General features: G+C 44.8%; 1 protein-coding gene across 1 annotated transcript; it reads right to left on the reverse strand.

Annotated features, from left to right (window-relative positions):
* Positions 1-908: 908 nt before the first annotated feature.
* PDPR (pyruvate dehydrogenase phosphatase regulatory subunit) lies at positions 909-20,302 on the reverse strand. The gene is made up of 17 exons (XM_009961205.2): positions 20,076-20,302; positions 17,693-17,826; positions 16,647-16,728; positions 16,392-16,555; positions 15,265-15,386; positions 14,268-14,385; positions 12,737-12,886; positions 9,788-9,980; positions 8,163-8,287; positions 6,394-6,549; positions 6,158-6,291; positions 5,665-5,813; positions 4,212-4,324; positions 3,752-3,846; positions 3,031-3,120; positions 2,596-2,778; positions 909-1,695 (listed from the first exon to the last, which is right to left on the reverse strand). The coding sequence occupies exons 1-17, from the start codon at positions 20,300-20,302 to the stop codon at positions 1,291-1,293; spliced, it is 2,640 nt and encodes an 879-aa protein (XP_009959507.1). The 3' UTR covers positions 909-1,290.
* Between the last annotated feature and the right edge of the window lie 3,506 nt (positions 20,303-23,808).

Consider the following 23,808-nt stretch of genomic DNA (forward strand, 5'->3'; position numbering starts at 1 on the left):
AGCTTTGCTGAAGGAAAGCAATTTATAACGCCTCTGCCACACTCCCTTCACTCCCTCTATTCGATCCTTTCAGCTGAGGTACTACTGAGAGAGAAGTAAGAAGTGCACAGACTTGAGAAAAAAACCAGAAGACAACTACTTGAGTCCAGGAGGAGCTGCTCAGGGGCTTTCTCACCACCAGAAGAAAACCCAGGGGTTCTTGCAATACTGCCAGACCATAGGAGACACAAATACTGGGTCTTTCCCTCTAATTTCAAAATAACCACAGGCAGCTAAAAACATAAGACGTCCCTTCCTGCTGCTCAAGTTCCCCAAACCAACACAAGTTTTATACATGAACCTTGCCAGATGAGCTTAAAAGAGTCACAAAAATGTGAAAGAAAATCACCAAAGAGTGATATATACTGTGCAGCTGAAACAGAAGCAGCATTTCAACACTATTAACTTGAAACACTGGCATGTGTCCTTGTTAGAAATCAGTATTTTTGCTAATATTAAACCCCAAATCCCATTCCTTTATAGAAGTGAAACACACTGTTGATCTTCAGTTATATTTATAGGCGGCTACGTAGTTTCAGTGACGCCACGCAAAAAATCCAACCCCAACAACCACAAAAAACTTACCGGTGCTACTGTCACCTCAATGATCTGATGATTAAATCTACTTGACTCCCTGTTAGGAAAAAAAAAGGGCGGACAAAGGAGGGGCAGTGACAGGCTGGACTATACCAAAACCTGTCTCTTGGCTGCTGCTCACACAACGCTGAGTCTCGTGCCAGTGAGGTAGCTGATCGTTCTATTGCTGTGTGCATTGACGCACCGACCCCTCTACAATGTGGTATGCGGAGAGCAGGGTGAAGTCACAGCGCTCGTCTGAACTACAGGCAGCAAATACCTGCTGTCCCATGCCTTATGCTGGAGAGAGGAAGGGTGTAGTCCTCAGGAGTTCACCCGAACCCTTCCCATCACCATCAGGCTAGGGCCTCTGGTGGGGTTCACTCCTACACAGGCTTCCCATGGACTTCTGGATGCACGCTCTGCATTGCGCTTCATCCACTGGGGCACAGGGGAGCCTGGCAAGCGAAGGGTTGAAGGAGGGAGACGGACAGGATTGGGAAAGCTTGAAAATTAAAGTTTTAAAATATACAAAATATAACACGCTGGAAAAAGTTTAAAAGTTGCAAGACAAGAAAGGAAAAGAAAGAAATATATGGGGTGAGAAGAAAGGACTGGAAGATGGTGGGAGAAGACTCCAGCTTGGGAAAAGGAGCGGGTCAGGTCTAGTCAGCACTACTCCCTCTGGTAGCCACTCAGTTCCACCTCATCCTTGCGGCGACGGTGCGTGAAGAGGGAGCTGAAGGGGTAGAGCTTGGCTTTGGCCTGGAAGCGCTGCCCAGCAATGTCAATCTCATACTCGCCTTGGTTGATGAAGTCAGTTGTCACCACCAAGGCTTCTCCTGTCTTCTCGTCAAAGTGCTGCACGAAGCCGAGGCAGACGTGGCGCTCTAAAGTGTAGCTGTAGGCACTGCTGGTGGTCTTGCCCACGTAGCGGCCGTTGCGGAAAATGGGCTCCCCCCACCAGGGCCAGAGGTCCGCATCTGTGTCGTGGTCCTCAAGAATGAACATGGTAAAGCGCTTGTACACGCCATCCTGCTTCTGCTCCAACAGCGCTTCCTGGCCAACAAATTCCATTCCCTGTGGAGAAAAGGAAGCATCAGTTGATGAAAGGAACACAAATTGTAGCAGCTGCTGAGTTTTAGCAGACAAGCTTACTGACATAAGGTCAATCTGTGCTTGGAACTCATGCCCTATCAAGACAGGCTGCTTCTATACGCAAGAAGTACAGCTCAGAGAGAAGCTGTCCCGTCATGTTTGTTGTTCCACATGTTAAAAGACACAAAAATGTTTGTGAAGTGGGTCTTGAAAAAATTCCTTCTAATTGTCACTGTAGTGAGAACCATGTCACCATTCTAGTTTTTGCCATTTTCCTGGTTCCAGAAGTCTACCATCTTCTATAAGCCAGAGGGAAACTGTAACAACATGAGAGACTTGCGTCCCTAATCACTACATCCCTTTCTTGAATTGGCAGAAGCATTTGTTTTGGCTAGTGCAAAGATGCAAGAAAGGTGACAACAAGCAAGTGACAGCGACAGCACCTGCCACCACAAAAGCACGATATAGCTCTATGCTGCTCTACATTTTAGCAAAATTAGAGAACTACCCTGATTTAGTAAAAAATATAGAACACCTATTCTTGGTGCCTATCCTCATATTTGACTTTATTAAATACCACTTGGTGCACAGGCTGGCTTTTCTTCATCAGACTGGGAAAAGAGCTGAGAGAAACCTAAACTCTGAGGATCTGTAAGGTACAGAGTACCCTCACCATACCAAGCACTGCACACATGAGCAACACAGGACACAGATCACTGGGAATGCTGCCCAGGAAGGAGGAAGACAGAATATTTTTTGTATTTCTAGCACCTTTCTGAAGGACAAGAACATACGTTATAATTATGCACTGCACACAGCTCCATGGCAGTCTTTTCAGTCCAGTACTGCTCTCCCACCCACCCAGGGCAGGAGGTGGCATACCTTTTCCAGCTTGACCTGGAACTCACGCCCACACTCCATAGGAGTGGTAAAAGCATCCAGATCCTGGCCCCAGAAAGCAAAGAATTTCTCAATGCGCAGGCTACGGAGCGCATAATAACCGGCGTTCCGAATCCCGTACTTCTGTCCCATGTTCATCACCTCGTTGTACACGTGAAGGGCGTACTGCAAAGGAAGGGTGAAACGCAGAGCTGCAGCCGTACGCCAGGAGAGAGGGACAGCATCTGACCCACCCCCACGGATGTTACCGTGCCCTGTCTCCGGAGCAGGAGAGGTCTGCCTGACTGAACGCAATACACAGCAGGGGAACTCCCCCTGGTGCCTGCAGGCAGCTTTCCCATGGTACAGACTAGACATTTCATTACCTTAAGACAACTCCTGATTCTGCATGCAACTGTCTTAATTAGCTACTCTTACCTCTATAGGGATATAAAGCATGAATCCAGGTTCTCCTGTGTGAGTGATACTCATCACACGGATGCCGTTAGCATAGCCCACGCTCATCTCCTGCAGAATCAGAGGGGGTGAAATCATCCAAACTGGAACACAGCACAGAGATCCAGAAGGAGCACAATGCGTAACGCAAACCACACCGGCCAGCCCTCTCTCCCCTTCCTCACTGCAGTTCACCACTGGCACGCACTTGCAAATAATTTAAAAATTCAAATAGTGATGTCACATTATCCAGACTTCTTAATCACTTCATGACACTTGGCAATAAGCCTTGGAACGGGGTTGTATTCTAGGTACAAGACAGAAGTTGAAGAGCAGCTATCTGCTCAGCCTTTTAACGTGACAGGAGACAATGACTCCCGGGTCACCGATCCCAGCTGCCCCTCTGACAGCTTTATAAATGATTATACGAAATATGCCAAGATATCAAATGGCACCAAGCCTACAGTGAGCAGAATATTGAAAACAAATGCATATTCACCTACATATTTAGCAAGCAGAACCCAAAGAGAAGTAGTTAGAGCGAGCCTAGTGAGTTCATTCCCAAGCTAGCTCAGTATTTGCAGTAAACCTATACACAAATCTCAATTCCCTTCCAACTACCCAAAATGTAATTCCTCCCCTCCTTCCACACATGCTTTGAAAAACCTAGCAGGGTGAGGAGGAAGGAATCACAGTCACTCACCTTGCAAAAGAGAGAGGGAAAGTGTTCTGGAGTTATAGGGGCATACGACAACTCTGACAAGACATCCACAGCACGGGGGCCGATCAGGTTGAGAGCTAAGGAGGGAGGGTAATGGCATTAGGCTGAGACTAAAGAAGTCTTGCTCGGTATCCAACCTGCATATACGCATGCACCAATTTCTAAAGCCTTAGCGTTCATTGAACTATTAGGTACATTTACATTTAAGAACGGAGGAAAGAGTCATTAAACTCTCTCTCCTGACAGTCCACAGGAAAGGAAAGCTGTCTCCCAGCTCACGGCTTGTTAGAAGGAAGTCTCTGAACTGCTGTTTTCACCCAACTGTTTGGGAAGGAGACCCGGTCACCACTCTAGACACTTTAACCACTTAGTTGGCATACAGCACAAGACCTCATTTGTGATTTCAGGCAGACCTCCTTGTCTGCTTGCAGTGATTTCTTACCTGTGTACTTCCAGGTCACATCTTCCATGGTCAGGTTGCTGTCATCGGGCAAGCGGTTCTTCAGCCAGGCCCAGCAATGGACTTGTTGATCCGTAGGGGAAATCATGAAGAAGCTGTAACAGACGAATTGAAACCAAGAAACAATGAATGGACAAGCCAGAAGATCATCCAGTTCACTCTCTGTCCACAAACTACTGGAGCCATTCAGCAGCTTCCAGGCTAACAGGAAACCAAAACAAGATGGCTTGCAAAAACCATAGCTCAAGTCTCTGGATCAACGCCATCACATCTGTCATGACAAGAAACCCCAGCCTTCAAGCATTAGCAGTAGTCTGGTGACAAGAAGTGACTAGAAGTAGAACACAGGCAGTCCTACAGAAAGTTCACAGGGTATCTCAAAAGTCACAGTCATTTTGCAGAAGGTATTCATAGCTCTTTGTGACCAGCGATTCTGTCTACTCTGACAGTCAGAAGAGTGCTTGGTTCACACAGCAATTTCTTTTTCCAGCAAATGTTTTTTCACGCACAATGGCAGTTATTAACAGTTTCCGAAACCAGAACTCCACTTGATACGTGAAAATGAGCTACTTGCTGTGTAAGTCTCTCTCATACATACGGCAAGTTAAAGTACATTATTGACAGAGATACCATCTGCAGAAATGAGTAGGCAAGGAGGGAAAGCTACTGGTTTCACATGGAGAAGGACAATACTTATAAGCAATACATGAATGCAGACAGAAGAGGAAGAGAAGAAAAGCTGTTTCTAACTGGAAGAGCACCAAAGAACACTTTCACACAAATACAATGAAAGCACACGCAGGAAATGGTCCAGAGTAATAAAACCAACATTCAGCCGGGGCATGCCCATGAAGAAGTTTTTAAAATGAGAAGCTTTTTTTATTAAATGCCAAAGAGAGCCCAAACTATTGAGTCTAAGGATGAGATCCTGTGATCATGTCCGTTTGTGCCAGAGAGCACAAAAAAAAGAACCGTGAGAGACTGCAGAGCTGAGAACTGGAGTAACCATACTGCAATGAAAGTTGAAATAATCAAAAAGAAGTATTTTCTGCATGCAGTTCCTGTGAGGAGATTGGCCAGGAGCCAACGAAGAACTGTTTGGTTTGCACTGTAAATGATTAGCTAAAGCAATAAACTCTAATGTAATCGCTGAAAACAATTTGTCTTTCAATTGAGTAATTAAACATCTGAAGGTCTATCATTTTGTAGAAATCTAGGTTCACCTGTAGTGCCAGAAAAAGGCATATTTTCCCCAATATTGGTAAATTCAGGAGCTCCCTCTCACTTGGGTTACTGAATTAGGAACATAAACGGAGAATCAAGACTTCTATTTTTTCTTTAAAGAGCAGAAAAAAGTTTATGATCTCCATTAAGAGGTTCTTAAAGGCTCTAACACCCCAAGGGTGACCGATGAAGATGCTGTCTGCACACCTACCTGCGTTTGCTCAGTCGTGCTATGCTGCAGTCATTCTCATAACCTCCCTTCTCATTAAGCATGCCTGTATGCACGACATGCCCAACTGGCACATCCAGGTCATTTGAGAAGAGATACTGCAGACTCTCCAGTGCCTGGTCTCCTGTAGACTACGTGAATTGAAAGGGAGAGAAATTCAGACAAATTTAAGATCACATCAACGTCCTGGCCCACATTCTTTCAATTCATAATGATAGTGACACTGATGTCTCGAGTGTAATAGGATACAACGGTGACATAGCACCAGAGGTCAAATTCTATTTATAGACTAAGCTGGTGTTCCTATAAACCGGGCTTTTGACAGACAAAAAGCAATCTATGCTAAATATTGTCATACAGCTTGACTTCCTCTATCAGTGCTCAATAGGACACACAGAATTTTGCAAAAGCAGTCAATAATAAACTAAAGGCCACCTTTACCAGGCTGATGCTTTGTCACCTCCTAGGTACTTACGCTTATTTCAAACTTGGTAAAAGATGACATGTCAATGACACAAACCGCTTCCTTACAGCACTTCACTTCAGAACCCACAATATCGAACCAGTCTGGTTTGTAAAAGGTTTTGCTCTGATCCAAATCCAGCAGATCTAATGTAAAGAAGAATCGAAGGGACAATTCATAAACTGGGTGAACTAAAATCTTGCATAGACCAATAGAAACGTACTAGGCAGAGGAAAACATGATCTCACCTTTCCCTGGTGGGACAAAATACTTGACTCTCTCAAATCCATGCTTCTCCATCCACCTAGCTCCCTGTGCATCCAGACGGTCGTACAATGGTGAAGTACGCAGCTGCCTGCCGGTCTGGAAGTCCCAGCGGGGAACTTTCAGATCACACATGAGGGCTGCAATGGTCACAAAGGTCCGTTATTAAGCAAAGTTATCATCTTTATCTAAAATTTTCTTCCAGATTGTCAATACTTACTAACATCTGAAGCATTAATAAAATTCCCCCAAAGGAGTTCTGACCTTCCTTTTCTGTTTTCAAAAACTGACAAATCTGTTTTGATCCATTTATAGCTATTCAAAATCAGAGTAACAACATTTTCACAGAATGCTTATATTTGTAGATACTTATGGTCTCATGACAATACTGTCAAGATAGCAAAAACTCTCTATTCTTCATGAAGTCATGTTGACTAGCATTAATTATGCATGATTCTTCCCTGACAGCACACTGTATCAGACACTTATCATTTTGACAATACTAATGCTGGGGTAGGCAGCCCACAGCTACAAGGATCATCTAATTCAGCTGCTTAAATATTGGCAGTTCAGCCTTTTTCTAGTTTTTGAAGCTTTTCCAAATGGCTCCTATACCTTTTCAGCCAATAGAGAATATTCCTATTTAGAAAACACGTTGCCCTAATGTTTAGCATCCTCCCTGGTTACCAGTGGGGAGGAATAACTCATGCATGCTTGAATACTTCTTTATAAATGTTAAGTTTCTAACTAGGTCATAAACTGCTTAAAATTGAAGATAAGCCAAATATTTCTTACTGAATACTTCTATTGTTTTTGCCTCACAGCTAATGATTTAACAATTTTATTGGCATTATCTGGTACTGGTACTCCTGAAAGAGTGGGTAGAAGGGAGAATAGATTAGAATGGGAACATAACACCGCAGAACTTGAATACATTATCCATCTTGTAAAAAGTACAGTGGTTCTGTAGCTATCAGAATTGAGATTTGTATTGGAAAGCAACTGCAGAATAATGCCAGGAGTATAAAGTGATTTTTCTGGGAGGAAGGTCAAAGCATATAGCAGGACTAAGAGGTTTACCCACTTCTCTGCTTTCACCCGAACACATGGTTTTAGTTTAGACTTGGTATTCAAATAATTGTTCCTGTTTTGCAACTTGTGCAGCACTTTATACTTCTATTTGAAATTTGAAAAGAAGTTGTCCACATTATCCCAGGACAGATAATCAAACAATAGGACGAAACTAAGTATGGCTTTAGACAGGAACAATGACATCTCAAATCTATTCTGCAAGGTATTTATCGCAAACTTGGACAGGAGAAAGCAGAATATGTCTATGAAGGCTTCCCCAATGATGCGATGATCTCATAAGCTGGAAGCGACAGTATTTCCACACTGTAACGATGTGCATTTGAGACAGTATAACACTCCCAGTTAAAATCTTGGCATTGTTTTATCTGGCTGGATTCGTACACAGGTACGCACAAATTTCCCCATACCAGGGACAAAGTGCAGAAATAGGAGAGAGCACAGTATCAGCAGCATTTCACTCATTCTAAGGAAAGTTAGTAAGAATACCGCTAATACAAAAAAACCCTGTCCTTTCCTTTCTCCTGGGAAGAGGCTGTGTTGCCACAAAGGAGGCCAGGAAGAAGGAAAACAGTTCTCAGAGCCATGATGCAGGAAAGGCAGTGCAGCAAAGAGGGAAATCTTGGACATCCTGGCCAGCACTGAATGCAGAGACCTCACTTACGCATTACTTCCATCACACGGTGACGGAGGAAAGTGCGACTGCTCTGAAGGGTACCAAAACGTTTCAAATCCAGAGGCCAGACATTTTCTGATGGATACCCATTTACCATCCACTCTGCCAGGTACCTGATGGAAGAAGTAAAGAAAGACTGAGACATTAGCCAAGGTCTTAAGGGAAAGAGTCCAACTTTGAAGTCAGAAGCAAGGCAATTTGGACGTGAAAATTTCTTACAGTAGTGAGAGAGAAAACAACTAACATGGTATTCTAAATACTAGCAGAATCTGGAAGGTTTCCCTTTATAACACCCATCCACCAGATTTCCAAATTATTAATTACCCATTAGGATGAAACATACAGGGCAGCAGAAGTTAAGGACATGAGGTAAACGAAGCCAGAGACTGGACAGGTAGCCTGGCTGACACTGTGTCAAGTCCTCGGGCTACGCTACAAAAGGAGGTGCCGAGTATGTTTAGGCTGGAATTAGGAGGCTGACTGCTTTGTCATTTTTCAGTACCTGGTGTAGGCTCAGCCACAAACCAGCAGTGACAGCATTCATTTCAGCACGAGGTGCCAGCCAAGTTATGTTTAGCTACACTTCTAGCAGTGAAGGAGGAAGGCATGCTCCAGAGCTAAAGGACAAAGGCAGCTCAGACCAAAGCAGAGCAGAAGGATCTGTTCACAGTCAGTAAACAGAAAAACAAAGGATTTTGAGACTGATCATTAAAAAATCACATTAGTAAGCTAAGCTGCTTATCTTGAGGCTGTAGCAACAAACGGACAAACAGTGCTTTTACCTTCAGAAATTATTTTCATTCTTAGAGAACCTCACTGCAAAGATTCTCTATATTTTATATGACAAAGAAAAAAAAATTAGTTGCTTCCCTGGTGAATTAAATTATTAGACAATGGACAGAAACTAGCGGAGACAAAAGCAGACACTAACATCTGCCATGAAAAATGAGCACCTTGTTAAGAAGGCTGTATGGCAGAAGGGATGCTGGGCTGACAAAAGCAAATGGCAATCGGAAGGACCGAAGATCATTCTGCAAGCAACCGGATTTTACTGGGAAATGATTCTGTCCTTAGCTCAGTGGCAGAGGACAGTCTTTAACAGTACTGGCAGCACTGGCATCACACACGTGGTGCTTCGTCTGCATCAGATTCACTCTGCTTTCAGAGAAATTAACCGCTGTGTCAACTTGAATGATCTAAGGACTTCAACCAAATAATAAATTAAAGGAGATCATGGAGTACAGAAGATGATGCAATATATGCTTTGCTAAGCTTTTATTTCTTCTTGGTAGATCAAAAAAATTGGACCAGTTAGCTCTACGGAAGCTTACTTGATCCCCAGCAGGCTGCTGATCACTGAGATGTGATGCCTGAGAAGAAGTGCACGGGATAGGAGGAGAGTCCAACACAGATTTGGAATACATACAGGAGAACATAATCAGAACATGGCAACTGCTCCTCCCCTTCACTCGAGTTGGAAACAAAATAGAAGTCCTTGTCAGAGAGGAGGTAACAAATACCGACCAGAACATTCTACACAGCAGGATCATCTGAGCAGTCTCTTTCCTTGGTTAAAACCTTACTTACACACATAACAGTAATAAACCACTTACTTGCCTGCTCCCCCACCATATGAGATACCAGCTGAGTTCATGCCAGCCAGAACGAAGTACCCCCGCACAGTCGGCGACTCTCCCATGATGCACCGCATATCTGGTGTGAAGGACTCCGGGCAATTCACTAACTGCATGATCTGCAGAGCCTCCAAATCTGGCATCCTGCGCAGAAGGGCACTCAGAAGTGGCTCTAAGACCCAAGACGAACAAAGAAACAAAAAGTCACAGCCTTCAGTCTTGACGTATTTCAGCTACTTCACCTTCAAAATGGACAGCATGACAGAGGCGTGCTGTTACCCAAGCAGACAGAAACTGCTTCCACGTTTCAGTGCAGTCACAGGATAAAGCATTTACCTGCTGGACTCAAACTACTCGAAATGGATCACACAGCATACCATAAAAGCAGCCATACCAATCCAGACCCAAGAGTCCAGTATTGTTTCCAACAATGCAAGAGTGTGTTCAGTTTTGTTAGGGAAAACAACAGGAACAGACATCAAATAGATACCTAGCGAGGAATAAGAACAGGCACGTCTATACGACACTTGTCCCACACACTCTGCCAGCCTTTACTTACCACCAGCTCACACAATTTCCTAAAAACCTGATATGTTTTCCCTATTTAGAAATCCCTCAGTTGATCTCTCTTCGAGGTATTCGACTAGTCTTCCCCAAACTCATGAACACTGACGAGGAGCTCCACATATTTAGTATTTTTCTAAAAGGAGGAATCATCTCCTTTTGTTTAAATAGTCACACTCAATAACTTTTTTTGTTGCCTCCCAGTTGGCATAATAGAAGAAACAGCAAACAGGAGAACCCCATCTATCCTGTCCATCTCATTCAAGATTTCACAGACCTGTTTATTTCCCTTCTGTCATCTCTTTTATCCCCAGCCCGCTCAGTCACTCCTCACTTGGAAACTGCTCCAAGCTTTGATCAGCCTCTTGCTGCTCTTTCACCAGGCCTCCTCCAGTCATACGATACCCTCTGGAGACACGGAGCCCAGGACAACACCTAGTACCTGGCAAACCAAGGATTTAGTGTTGCATAATGACTGTGTTTTCTGCTCCTTTCCTAATAATTCCTAACTTGGCTTTTCTCTGACCTCTACTGAGTTGATGTCCTCACAGAACTAGTACAACTCCAAGGTCAGCTCAAAGCCCATCATTTTGTATGATGAAAATAAGACCATCCCCATACTCCCCCACGCGCTTGCGTCACTTCACATTTGTCCTCATTGAATTTCCTTGCTGCTTCATTGCCCAGTCACGCTGGAAAGGTCCTTTCGCAATTCTTCACAGTCTGACATTTGAAAGCATTAATAAAGGGATAAGCTATCTGCTTTGTTTCTCCTGTCCAGAAGTTACTTCTGCATAGTCCTCCAGATAAAAGCCCTCAAGATTCAGCACTAATAACACTCCTCAGCTTCACATATGAGTGGTAAAGACATGACCTAAGAAGTTACAAACAGAAACAGTCTTTCTGACCTGCTCTTTTTCTTCCCTCTTCCATGCATTAGAATTCCAAAGTGACAGCCTGTAGTTACAGATCTGTTTTTCATATTGATAAAAAGAGGGATCAGTGTTAGATTTGTTCTTACACCCAGCCCAACATTTAAGCAATTGTACAGGCTATTTTAAAATCAAAAGGTGTTCCAACGAAAGAGATAAAAGCAGTAATGAAGAGCTCAAACCACAGGAACTGCAGCCCTAGAAAAGGATCAAATATTGGCTGAGTAAGCTCTGACTCTGCTCAACTGTTCAGTGTGTTTGAACTGATAAAAGGCTAACACTGGAACATCGCATGCAGTTGCTTCCAAAACCTGGGCAATCTGTGGGTGCCAGCAAGCACTGCCTTTTCATTTCAGCAGTACCTCGAAAACCAAAAAAGGAAGTGGGTGCAGAGCTCGAGCAACTCATTAGTGAAGCTAATATCTTCAAGCAAGTCTGTAGGTTTCCATAGATGTAAAAACCTTTCGCATATGCCTGCACCCCATTCTGACTCCAGCCCCTGGAGTTTCAACTTTCATATGGTACCAATACCGTATCTCTCAGAAATTAAAGTAAAATTAGACAGTTCAGCCTGAGGAGTAGCTGGAAGAACACACTACCACCGCAGGAAGAAATGAGTGAAAATCCATCTGTGCCTGGAGTCACATAGAGAAGCATGTGCATCCACAAGGGATGCAAAGAGCTCTGACACAAGGGAAAACCGAACCCCTGAAAACAAAGCAAATCTGAAGATGAGGGGGCACACTTAGCAGGCATAAAAGATGAAAAAACCATAAAATAAAGGGGACACTCGACCACGCTATGTTCTTTCCTACAGAAAGAGCCCTCCATGTAGAAGTACATACAGAATATAAAACCAGAACCAAATAAAATGGGAAAAGAAAGACAGAGCACCTAGAATATAATAAATCACCACTGTCAATGGTGGGATGAAGTCTGGGAAGCAACAATACCAAGTTCTGTCCATACAGCAACTGTCACCGGTGGAAATGCACTTGACAGTCACTGCTGAAGAGAGCTGCAGAAACAAAATACCATGGCTACACGGCAGGTCGACAGTGTTGATCTACGACATCACAAGAGGAGCAGCATGTGGCACTGACAGTCAAAAAATCAAACAAAACAGAAGAAGAGCATTCAAGAGTTTATGTAGTACCTCGCTGCACCAGAGGAAATGAATATATGCTGAGGGTTACCGGGTGTTTTTAAACACTACACAGATATCAATGTAGTCCTTGGTAAAGGAGTTTTACGCAAATTACTGACAAATGAAGAGATGAATGAATTTGAGAGAACATTCATCTTTCCCACACCTTTCAGGTAAAGGCAGACACATGCTAGCTGGTCAACAGCAGTCTGCATTGCTGCTAACTCTGCCTTCTACTGAAGCCATGTGTTTCATTGCTGTGGGAATCTTTCCTCCCTAACATACCAAAATGATCCCAGTCTTCTTGAAGGTTCTGAATCTCCAGCTGGTTCCGTCCCTCCGTGAAGAGAGGCTTGGGGTTTTTCTCAAAGCCTCCCGAGAGGATGCCACCTTGCCAGTTGCGTATGTAGATCCTGCCATCTGGGTCTACAATAGCTACAAGGGAAAGAAAAGAGGCGGGAATTGAAGGGGTAGCTGTCTCAGGCTGTTGTTCCTTCCACAAACACCAACGATGGGGTCTGGAGACAGGCTGGGCCAAGCTAACGGCCTCCTGACATGAGAAAGGACAGTCTCAGTCCCCCAACACCACACTTTCACACCATTCTGGTTCTCACATGATGCTTCAGAGAGCCAGTTGAAATTACTAAACCAGCATTAACCCCCACCACAACCATGCATGTTAACTTTTGGGCAGCACATTAAACTGAATTGAACCTGAAGAGGAACTAAGCCAGCAGGGCAGTGTTACCAGGAGCAGGAGGACACAAGAGGGAGTCACATCCCTTGTGGCACCGATAAACTATTATACTGGCTTAGTTCCACTGGAACGGCACCCAAGACCAGACCTTCCACCAGGAGACATCCTGCCCTCCCTCACTTTCTCTTCCTATATTAATAACAGTTAATTTTAATGGGGATGCATCACTATCACTGATGCGGTTTGCTGCAAGTCACCAGCACAAAGAGGGTGGGCAGCACTGGGGTGAGGACAAGCAGGCAGGTCTGGATGCTTCTTCCAGTGCTAGGGTCAACTTGAAGCATTTATGAGACTCCACCTGACATGTTCCATAGCATCTTTTTCCATGTACAGAAAAGCTGTGAATATGTGTGTATATATGTGTGTGTGTGTGTGTACACATATATATTTAATCACTCAGTCAAGTAAAAGTGAAGCACTCAGGGACTCTGGTCAGAAAGCTGAATTCCTTTGAGAGTACATATATTACCCACTAGAAGCAGAAACTCTTGCTTATGAATAAGAGTAAATAAGCAAAGCTTTCTATTTCCCAACCACAGGTTTCAAACACAAGGGCTTTTCTTTAAGAGATCCAAAAGCCAGAACATGGGGGAGGAGCAATTACCTCAAGTGTTTGGTTGCCCCTACAGTTCATAGACATGTAAATGCCATTGTAAAGCCTTAGCTTCAGTTGGAGGAAAGGAATAGATAGGCCACTTGGGGACAGCAGCCTGCAAGGAAAACAGAGTGCCAAGGCTAGCACCCTCTCCAGCCCACAAATGCAACAATCCAAGTCCCAGACACACCTACTAGTCAAGCTAGAGTCAAGGTCGTTCTCCTGCCAAGCTGACCGACTCTGAAAATCAGTTTCTCCGCCGAAAGCTTTTCCAAGAGTGAGGAAAGAGATTCAACCACTGAAAGAGGATATTCAGAGCAATTCAGCTAGAATGTACTTCACAATCCCAAATGAGCTGAGAACTGACAGCCCTTAGTTTGCCTTTTTGCCATAAACTCTGTGTCGCCTTGGAAAGGCAGTTAGAATTCCCCGAGAAAAGTGAGCTAGAGCTGAAGAGTCCTTACTTGGTAAGTTGCTTGCCAGAGGTTCCTTCAAAGGATGTGTCAGGAGGTAGAAGTGTTCACATGCGTGGAGTGGGATGTTGACTGGTTCCTCCCCAGAATGGCCCAACTCATAGGCCCACTGAAATAAAAATGCCATGTTAGAACACAAAACCAAGAAAACTAACTCAAATAAATAAAAGGCAGGACAAAAGCACAGGTCCTCTCTGTGGGTTTGCTTCATAAAAGGCCAAATAAAATCCAGTTTAGTCCCCTAAATCTTAAACAGACATTTTTTTCTCTTTGTTTAGAACTTGAACTGTTTAGGACAAAGATGGTTTTCTGTTCCTCACATGAGACCTAGAAAAGTGGGGCTCTGATTTGAGACTAAGAAGTATCAATTTACAATTCAAAAGCAAAATAAGAACTGTACACCAAAGTCAACACTAGGCTCAGCCTCTAGAAGCAGAATAGTCAGGGTTTAGGTGCCTGTACTCTCCCTTACTAACAAGACAGACATCTGCTAGATGTATTTTACAGTGGAGAAAACACCAAGGAAAAAAAATAAAAAGGAATTTTTTGGGGGGGGTGGGAGGGTGTTGGTGTGGTGAGATAGAGAGGGAAGGGGAGAGACTTAAGTGTCTCACTAAAAGCCAAAGCAAAAATCTTCCTGTCAGAAGGCTGCACCCCCCAGGAGAGAGACCATAGGCAGAGCTATACCAACAAGCTGCAGGGCGCTCCTCAGCAGGTTACCATCCAGCCTTTGGTGCCAAGCAAACAGCAAGCACTGCTCTCCTTCACACCTACTGGGCTAAGAAGGTGGGCTAAGAAGCTGAATAACATGACTTTGATCTAGTCCAGCAAACCATGCCAAAACACTAACAGTAAAAAACAAACAAACAAAAACCAACCAAACAAACCAACCCAAAAAAAACAAACAAACAAAAAACCCAAAACCCTGAGGAAAGTGCAAGTGTTCTTAACCAAAGGAGAAAAGAAAGAAAAATTTTAATAATGCAACCTGGCCAGCACAGTTGACGAAGTACTGGCATTGAATCTGTCCTCTGTCGGTCTCAACTCCAGTCACACGCCCCTTCTGGACTGAGACATGACTGACACTCGTCCGTTCATGAATCTGGACACCTGATGAGGAGGACGTAAGAAAGTCAGTATACACTGAGCCTTCTTTGTAACATGTCAGGCTGCTAACTTTAAACCCTTAAATCCAACCTAAATGCTTATTTTCTCTTTAAGGCAAAAATTCTGTTCTCAACTCACTAATTCTTAAGTGAAACCCCATTATTTGTAAAACGTCACGCATACAATTTGTACTTAATTTAAAGGCTGAGACTGCGAGGACTTGCAGTACTACTTCCTATGTGACTATCTGGGTGATAAGCACACCCTAGTATCGACAACATGAAGGAAAAAAATAGTCTCAACTATGGATTTCTTTCCATTACAAGACCTTTATGCAACAAGATCTGTAGTTTCAGATGGCAAGACTGGTTCTTTTATGGGAAATCAGTCATTTTGTGAGAAAATCAATTAAAAGTATGCAAAAAAAGCCGGACTAAAAGAGACATATCTTCCTAAGTAGCTTGTTCCAATCTCACGTACTTTCAACCTTACTGAGCTTCATCTCTGTTATCATTTCTAACCTTTCTCCCGCTTTCAAGACCACTCCAAATCTGCCAAAGTGCTGGGAAAACAGCATTTATTACTACACTTCCAAACCCAGTTCCAAAGCCTATGTGCCAAATGAAATATTCCACAAGGACTCAGTCACACTTTTTCATTTGTGGATAATGAAAACTCTTTTGATCTGTAATTTTGAATCAGGTCCTGCGAAGGATTGTCTTTAATCATAAAAGTGTGTGCTTATTCACAGAAATATATAACCACTAAGGACAACAAACTGGTGCTTGATCTATTGCAGCAGATCTGTAAAGATTCAGTATGTTAAAAAAATTCTGTTTGTTTTTTGAGAGAAAACAGATTTTAAAGAACCTGAACCTTACAGAAATAACCAAGTTTTGAATTAACCTCAGTTAGAATACCAAAAGAGAAGCAGAACCTAATATTCTTTTATGGAAAGCAGATAACTATCATACAGCAGAGCACTCTGTAGATAAAAAAACCTCGTACCATTCCGTGAGGCAGCAGTTGCCAGAGCCAGACTCACATTGGCAGACGACACGAGTGCATCTTCTGGCACATACATGGCTCCCACAAGGTCATGGATGTTGATCAGCGGGTGGAGCTGTGCCACTTGCTTTGGGGTGATAATTTCACAAGGTATCCCCATTACACTGCCACAGAACATAAGACAAATGCCATCATTAGTCTTGCAGGAGAGCTGCTGCAAGCTTAAGATCAGTTATATTTCCTGCTTATACGTACTTCAGCGACGAAGCAATGCGTTTCAGAGAGATTAGTCGATCCTGAGTCTGAGCCAGTGAAATAGAGCCTGTCTTCATGTACCCTATGACAATGACCAAAGTCAAGTCAGATTTGGACAGGATCTTGAATTGCTTTTAATCTCAGACCCATTGCTTTAAATATAATCGCAGACCTGTTACTTCCACTACTCGGGAGCCTGGAAATGCGAGATCCTCAAATAACTTTCAACACTTATCAGCTAGTAGTTAAAAACTGCATCAGTCAACTTTTCAAAAAAGCAGTTCAGTTTTGACCTGTGTTCTAATTCTTTCTACTACATTTTCTCATGTTTATAAAAAAACCCAAAAAAATAAAACTTCACACTTGGTACCTATTAAAAGAGAGAGAGGTTGCCGGCCAAGAAGTGATCTAACACTACCCAGAAGAATAAAACCTCATCAATGCGGACATTTTGTGACTCCACCACCTGCAACAGATTAACATGAAACTTAATCACAGGCACAGTTATGAACCTCTGTTGAGTCTGACATGTATCACAAGTCCTTGTCAGCAGAAAACTTTCAGTGACCAAGTTCTTCCTATCAGGTACATGCCTGAGCATTTTGGAAGGAGAGGGAGAACTTCACCACAACGTTTTCTTGTCGTTTCCAGGGCGAGACTAGAGTAAGATACCTTGCTTTGCCTATGCTTCAGTACCTCCTCTTTTTGAGAAGTGAATCGGTGCAGAAAAAGGGCCGTTTGCTCCAGTCACTGCAATATGCTTTTAGTGTCCTTGTGAAAATTCACCTACGTTTGCCCAAGTTACAGACCACATAAGAACTGCCACAGTTTGCAGGCAGTCTGCCTTCGGTTTGCCCATCTGATACCCTTCTTCCCATTCTTCTGATTACGTTAGTAACATCCCTTCGCCTCTGATTCAGTCCAGACGTAACGGGTTTGAACAAGAACCACCAACTCTTAAGACAATGTACAACGATATTTGTGTTTCAGTGTCAATACTCTGATTTAGTTTCCCAAAGCCTACTGTGTGATTACACTTGCAGTACCTGTTTTTACTCCCGTCTCTTGTTCCAGCTGCTGGTAGAGTTTGTTTGAATAGTCTGCCATCTTCAGCTCTATGGACACGTGCCTGGCTGTGCTCACAATGCCAGCGCAGAAGCGAGTGGTGCCAGCAGCCAACCTGCAGGAGAGGTGGCAAAGAAGGCCTGACCCGGCTGACAGGCAAGAACCCCCCGTCAGGCTGCTCCAGCCGCTCTGCTGGCAGCACAAACCAGACCGCAACCTCTTCCCCCAACCATATCGGACCAAAAATTGCAAGGTGGATGATGCAGGGATAATGCAACCTCCAGAACGCTTTTCCTTTAGCTCACTTTTGAAAACGCATTGTATTCCAATTTCTCTTTAACTAGTCCTGAATACTGAAATTTTTCAAAGAAAGCACTTAAAAAAAAAATTACCTTATGGTTAAGTTGACCTGCCTACCTGATCCTTTTTCTCCAAAGCAGGATTTCCCTCAAATGAAAATTAACTTGGATTTGAGTCTTGCATATTTGCAGTTTACAGTAAGAACAAGTCCCTCTTCCTGTGCAACTGCCACAGACAGGTACACATACTACTTATCCCTTTTTAAACTGCCCCTAAGCCACTCTTCATCTAGCTATTTGGTGAAGGGCTGCTGTGGAGAAAGAAACCTATTAAAAACTCCCTGCAGCATAGGCAGGGGAAGACAAGACACTCAGATTTAAGCATCTCCCTCGCAACGTGCTTCCGCAATACTCCCAAGTCATCTCTCCTGCCGCTGAAGCAACCCTGCATTTTTCCAGTTGCCTATGCAAGCCTTTGACAAGACTGCTTTTGGCCTAGCATGTCCATATTCTCTCAGATATTCAATCTAAAAATCAGTGCAGTAAGGTATTTTTTTCAGGTAACAATACCACCTGCTTCCCAGCCATGCATAGTCAAGGAATCACAGCTAATTATTCCTGAAGGCAGCATCAGGGGGGAAGCTCTAACCTAGAGGGTAAATATTCTCAGTCCATCACCTATTTAGGCTGTTAGAAGCTGCTGCAATAAACACCTCTTCAAACCCCTCAAGTCTTTGCACTGTCTCGTACCCAAGGTCTCCAAATTGCTTAATGAAAACAACACGACTCTACCTCTGAAACAGGAATCTAAACAACAGGTAAGGGCTGCGTGGTCAGCTTTCAACAGGATCAATGTATTCTGCCATGGACCGCAGATCCAGCTCACCGAGGAGCGCACAAAGACTCGTGTTCAGCCAAACTGGATGGCCTTAGCTGGCCGAGGGTGGTGAGACACTGCAACAAGTTGCCTAAGAAGTTGTAGATGCTCCATCCCTGGCAGTGCTCAAGGCCAGGTTGGATGGAGCCTTGAGCAACCTGGTCTAGTGGGACGTGTCCCTGCCATGGCAGCGGGGTTGGAACTGGATGATCTTTGAGGCCACTTCCAACCCAAACCCTTCTGTGATTCTATCATTTACAGACAGGCACTAAATCCTGCAACAGACAAACTAGACAACCTGAGCCTTTAACCAGCTCAGAGTGCTGGTTTAGTGATGCTTGTTTACAATCTCCACATCTCCCACAATCTCTTTTGAGCTTTACTAGTGGCGTAATGCTTCGTATATATATCATATTCTACTTCTAGAGATGGTCGAGAGGGGCTTGGTGATTTACTGAGATTTTTAGTTCTCTAAATGGTCCATCTTTGCCAGCTGTATTGTGTTTTACACGATTACATGCGATTACACTAGAGCAGATGGATATCTCCCGAAGGAACTGTGGTCTGTGGAAAACCACGCCAGGGCTGAGTCCTCCTGATTGGAACTGCAGTTCATGGAGGACCCACGCTGGAGCCCAGTACTGATCATACCCCCATCATTCACCACCTGCGCTTCTTGGGGCAGAATACCCTGGAGTACAGGAGTGAGGTTGAGCACGGGAAAGGAAAAAGTGGTGTTTTAGTGTTCAGCTTTTGTTTCTCACTACCTTAATCTATTTTAACTGGCACGAAGTAAAGTAATTCTTTAATTTTTTTTAAAATTAATTTTCCTAAGGCAAGTCTGTTTTGTCCACAGCAGTAACTGGCAAGCAATCTCCATGTCTTACTTTGATTCACAAGCTTTCTTGGCCTACTTTCTGCCTGACTCACTGAGGAGGGAAAGCGAGCGGCTGTGTGGGAATCTGGCCCTTAACCAAGGCTAACCCACCACAATCACAGAAGTGACACCCTTCACCTTGCAGGTCTGCCCTGTGCTTGGGAAGAAGCAGTAAGTGTTGTTACTAATGTTCAGTATAAGCTTATACCATGGATCCAAGTATAAGTCAAGAGGTAGAAATAACATATTACAGCAGATGCTGCTATGCATGGAAGTCCTGCTGCTTTGATTTTGTTACCAGAAATCCTTACCTGCCCTGCTCAAGTAAGACTATATCCTTCCAACCCATCTTGGAAAGGTGATATGCCACAGAGGTGCCCATGATTCCACCACCACAGATGACAACCTGCGTCTGTGCTGGCAAGGAAACCGGGTGAGGTTCTGCTGTACTTGAGGTACTTCGCGGGGAGCAGGTCATTCTTCTCCATTTTGGGTTAGCCACCCGCCACCGGACATCTGACAGTAATCGGAGAAACATCCTGGCAGCTCTTTGTCACTTCTCTTAAAGCACCATCTAGACGTGTTCAGATGTTAACTCCATACCACTCCTTCTAGGAAAGAAAAGACAAGAATCATGTAACCACTTATGTTATTATACACAAGGTTGGCAGTGCCAAACATCACGTGGTGCGTCGAGTATAAGTGGACATGGGGAAGCTGATGAGTAAACAAATAGGAGAGCAGCTATTCAGTCCTGAGACAAGTCTTGATATTAAGGCCTAAACTTAGATCATAAAATGGGTACAGAGCATTACACCTTCGTTTCTGACAGCAGCATAACTTGACAACGAGCACAGAACCAGAGGCAAGCTGGAAGAGAATGGTAAGAATGTGCGCACACCAACGACACATAGATCAGCAAAAGCCAGCAGGCACAGAACATGCTCTTAAGTCTTTTACGAAGGCTGAAGTTAACAGGGCGCAAATCACCTTGATCATTAGTGTGGTTGGGCCTTTACCTGAGCAAGGAAACAGTCTGTGAACTAGGACAAGGAACCAGAGACACACTCTCCGGTAACGTCAGTTTCACCACAAGATGTTATGCAGACCTCCGGCTGCGGCACCACCCCGCAGCGGCTCAGCCCAGCCACCGGAGCCGGAATTCACCTCCGTGCCTGCGCCGAGCACGTTACCGCCGGGGGCCTCTTACCCGCAGCCCGCCACAGACCCGCACCGAGCAGGCGGCACGGCGCCTCGCCGGCCCGCTCCGGCCCTGACGGGAGGGCTGTCAGGGCGGAAAGCGGGCCAGCCGCGGGGGAGCCGCCGCCGCCTTGGCCTGCTTGCCTCTGCCGGAGCCCCCGACCGCGGGGAGCGGGGAAAGCCCGCGACCGGGCGCTGCAGGGCCGCGCCGGGAGGGAAGGGCAGGGAGCGGGGCCGGGGGGACGGCGGGGCCGCGCCGGCTCACCTGGGCTGGGGGGGGGGGCGGGAGGCCCGACTGACCTTCCGCGCTTTACGGCCGCCAGCCGCGGCACGACAGCCGCCCCTGCGCGCCGCGTCACCCGCCCGCCGCCCAATCCGCAGCCCGGCGGTGAAGAGGGGAGGCGCGAACCAGCGATGCCCCGCCCCCCGGGAGGTGCGCGCGCCCCGCCCTAAGAAATAAACTACAACAAGTACAAACCTGCAGACTCTTTTTATTAAATTCTCCCATTTCATCTGTACAGAAAAAAAATGCACATTATTATGTTCAGAATCTCAGTAACATCTCAAAATTACACAGCATGGACATGTAAAAAAAAAAAACCAAACAAACCAAGGACCGGCCAGGATTTATACACAGGAAGGGAAAACAATTTACAAAAAAAAAAAAGAAGTCTCGTTAATGTCACATTTAAAAACCATCATCATAATATCATAAAAAAAAAAGACTAAGTTCAAACAGCTTCTGCCGCACAACAGGAATCCGCTGGGTCTGTTCTGTACGTCACAGGGGGGGGGCCTGCGGTGGCACCCCAAGGGACAGCAGGGTGTGCTGGGGTACCCCCCCAAAAAACCCAGCTTCCCCGGTACCCTGTCCAGTCCAACACAAACATCAGTCACAGCTTCTGATCACCCCCCTTCGGCACGAGTGTCTGCAGGTGAGTCACACCTTCTCCTTTCCCCCGCATCAGTATTTCCCCACGCAAGAGCTACCCAAGCACTTCTACTCAGTAAATATGGGGGGGGGATGGGGGTGTGGAGGCAGTGATTCACCCAGGAAGGTATCTCTTGCTTTCGGTCAGCTACGGAATCAGATTTGGGTGTTGTGGAAGGAGAAAACAGCAACCTGCCTCGGGCCAGTGAGTGGCAATATGTCATTAGTCCTCCCTGTCCCGTAGAGGCAGTGCTTGGGAACTCGACAGAGTAAGTACGACACAGGATTCCACCAGTACGGGACAGTAACTGAGACACTGGCCAAATTCTCTCCTACGTGCGTGTGATTTGGGTCCTCTCTAACCATGGTTCATCAGTGGAGGTGAGCCAGCAGGTTTGGCCCCCAGGCAGCGAGAGTGTCAGCACCTGGGAGCTGCCTTGAAGATTCTGAACCCCATCCCTAAGAACGTACTGTTACACAAACCGACACGAGAGCTGCTGGAGTCCACAGAGCTGTGTTTTAAACAGGGACAGAAGTGCTAGGTGAAATGTTCCGGTTTCATACCACACTCATGCACTCACACACACACCTCAAAACTATCTTTCTTTAAACAAAGCTGGTAAAGTTAAAAAAAAATACTACAATCTTCTTTCAACTAAATAATAAAGTTGTGTTTTAACAGAAGTCACCATCCTACATGAACAGAATTCCTCTACAACATTATGAGATTCAAGTGATCCCTCTGGCTTGTCACATTTCTTCCTTCTGTGCCCACCCACAGGTAGTTTCTCTACTTAAAGACATTCAGTCCTCTCCATTATTTTTTTATACAATGCGGATTCTTTCAGAGCAAGATTGATTATATTCGCATGGATTTAAGTGTCAGATTCTGGGTGAAATGCTTAATTTCGTATATTCAAATAACAGAATTATCTGAACTTCACTAGGGCTTTCCCAGCCCTTCGCAGTGACACAGACATAAGGGTTCTCAATTCGACTCACTGGACAGTACCTGAAGTGTCAGGAATTTTTCCTCCTACCCACAGGAGTCACTCCAGCAGCCTGAATGACAGCAGCGAGGCAGGAGAATCACAAGTTGAAACTCAGCAAAAAGACTTGGTTAGACCCTCTAGATAAACAATAAATACGCTTATTAAGGTCAACAAGAATGAACACTAACGAGGTGCACAGCATGTACAGTCACCCTTACCCACTGCCATCTAAACACGTGCTGTCATTTAAGAAACACACCTTAACCCTTGCAGCAGCAGGAGGGAAACTGAGAGCTGCATGCCTTGCTAGGTCCCATCACCTACCCCTTCCACACATGCCCAGCATCGCCGTGTCTAGAATGAGCTGTCCAAGGGAAGGTTTTGTGCCGACAAGGAAAAAACCAAACCCCAAACATCTCCCAAATTGCATTCTGCAGAAGGCAGCCTTCTCCACCAAGAGACAAGGGTCATGAAGAGGAGAGGGTGCCCCAGGTTTTGCCACACCAACACTCTTCTCTTGGCTGATAGCAGCTATTTCTAGCACTCTTGATTAGATCAGAGAAGTTCAAAAGACTTCCTCAAGTTCAAGGCAACAACAGTGTTTCTTATAACCATTTCTTTCCTTCCCTGCAATGGAAAATGGTTACCTGCAGGCAAGATGCTGTGTTGGCAACAGCACGAGCAGGTTATTTTTGGAAAAGTGCTTGTGTAGGTTTCTGTGCTTTTGAGACCTCTCAATTTTTAGGTATACATGAAAAGGAGGATGTTTCAAGACTGGGACTGGTGGATTTCTAGTCACAAAAAAAAAGGCAAATTTCATCATCATCAGTGGCAGGAGACCCCATTTTAAGGTGTGAGGAGATAACAATGCTCAATGATAAAACGGCCTGGACCCTTTGCCAGCATCATACCTTTAAAAGG

The sequence above is a fragment of the Leptosomus discolor genome, chromosome 8 (assembly GCF_034619465.1).
Source record: "Leptosomus discolor isolate bLepDis1 chromosome 8, bLepDis1.hap2, whole genome shotgun sequence".
Classification (NCBI taxonomy): Eukaryota; Metazoa; Chordata; class Aves; order Leptosomiformes; family Leptosomidae; genus Leptosomus; species Leptosomus discolor.